At 57.7% G+C, this 1,620-nt stretch overlaps 1 protein-coding gene across 1 annotated transcript; it reads left to right on the forward strand.

Annotated features, from left to right (window-relative positions):
- The first annotated feature begins 231 nt into the window (after positions 1 to 231).
- Positions 232 to 1,408, forward strand: TOMM5 (translocase of outer mitochondrial membrane 5). The gene is made up of 2 exons (XM_035567594.2): positions 232 to 433; positions 909 to 1,408. The coding sequence occupies exons 1-2, from the start codon at positions 313 to 315 to the stop codon at positions 941 to 943; spliced, it is 156 nt and encodes a 51-aa protein (XP_035423487.1). The 5' UTR covers positions 232 to 312; the 3' UTR covers positions 944 to 1,408.
- Positions 1,409 to 1,620: the final 212 nt, after the last annotated feature.

The following is a 1,620-nucleotide window of genomic DNA, read 5'->3' on the forward strand; positions in this document are numbered from 1 at the left end:
CGGAGCGTGGCGGAGACACCAGGTACGAGCGGAGGCAGCCCCACACCGCACGTCAGCGGCGGTACCCGAGACCAGCGCCGGGCTCGGGAAAGCCGGCGAGGCGGGCTGCGCGCCGGCACCGGCCCTGCCGCCCCCTCAGGGCCGCACGGCGGCCCGACCCCGCCCGCTAGGAGCTCTCCCGCGCCGCGGGGGGCGATGACGTCACCGCCCGACCGAGGGCGGTGCCTTCGCCGCCTCCCGTGCGCATGCTCGGGGCCCGCCCCGTTGCCGCCTGTCCCTGCTCGGCAGCCGTAGCGGCGAGCGGCCGGCGGCATGTTCCGCATCGAGGGGCTGGGGCCGAAGATGGACCCCGAGGAGCTGCGGCGGAAGATGCGCCGCGACGTCCTCGCCTCTGTCCGCAACTTCCTCATCTACGTGGCGCTGCTGCGGATCAGTGAGTGCGCGGCGGCCGGGCCGGGCCGGGCCGAGCGCCGTCCGGCGGCCTTGCTGCCGGCAGGCTGCGCGCTGCGGCGGGGCCGGCGCGGGCCCGAGGCGCCCGCAGCGCCGCCTTCGGGCGGGCAGGGGCGCCGCCGTAGTTTCCTAGGTCGCGGAAGCGCAGGGTCGTGCTTCTGCTGCGCTCTGTGGGCAGCGGCTTGAGCGTGGCGACAGGACGCGGTCTGCTGGGCCAGCAGAAAGTCACGTCGGGATGCTCCCCCCGCCGGGGGCGTGCACAACAGGCACAAGGCCCCGACCTGCAGCACTCGCGGCATGCCTGAGCCCCTTTAAATCTTGCTGCTTCACCTGCCAAAGCGGTGATGTCAGGTCGGGAGGAGGGAGCTGGGTGGTGGTTACACAGCCCATCTGAATATTTTAGATGTGCTGCAGTTTCACTGCAGACTCATTGATGCTCTTTTGTTTTCTCTTTTCAGCTCCGTTCATCCTGAAGAAGCTGGACAGCATATGAACGCTTATGAGTTGCAAAGAAGACGCAGCTTCTGAAAACATTAAATGGACTGTAGCTGCTTTCCCTTTTTTGTTAATTAAACTTTGTGCCAGAGACAGGCATCCGATACTAAATGGTTTTAAAAGTTGACATTTAAGCATATCTGACCTGAGAATGATAGCTTGGTTGGGAGTGTGGGGAAGATGTCTGTTTTTCCTGCAGCTGACTTCCGGTCGCAGGATACTCTGTACTATAGAAAGCAGTATGTTATGGTAGAATACTTCTGATACTGTTTAAAAAAAAAACAAAAAACTCCATCTTCTTTTTGTATAAAGTGCTAGCATCTTGCTTTGTTATGCATCTGCCTCTAAATTGCCACATGGCTATCAATATTACTGAACCTGTCTGTATGAGAAATTAGGTAGTTAATGAATCCAATTCAGAAGATTGATTTAAAATAAATAGAAGAGCAGTCCTATCAGTTAACGAGCTCTGGTATTGACTTATTTTTAAAATCTCCCAGTGGGAGCAAAGTGACTCCCATAGTAAGCCGAAACAAGGATTGATACCACCTGATCAATCTGAACAGGCACAAGTCTAGGGGGTCTGATGATGTGCATCACAAGGTCCTGAGAGAACTGGCTGATGCAGATGCTAAGCCTGTCTCCATCCTATTTGAAAAGTCCAGCTAGCTGACC

This window comes from Cygnus atratus, chromosome Z (assembly GCF_013377495.2).
Source record: "Cygnus atratus isolate AKBS03 ecotype Queensland, Australia chromosome Z, CAtr_DNAZoo_HiC_assembly, whole genome shotgun sequence".
NCBI lineage: Eukaryota > Metazoa > Chordata > Aves > Anseriformes > Anatidae > Cygnus > Cygnus atratus.

What these genes read in the sequence shown, in the direction of transcription:
- TOMM5 (XM_035567594.2), top strand. Translation starts at nt 313, where the DNA reads ATGTTCCGCATCGAGGGGCTGGGGCCGAAGATGGACCCCGAGGAGCTG. An exon ending in CGTGGCGCTGCTGCGGATCA is followed by an intron (nt 434 to 908) that starts GTGAGTGCGCGG and finishes TTCTCTTTTCAG; the next exon opens with CTCCGTTCATCCTGAAGAAG.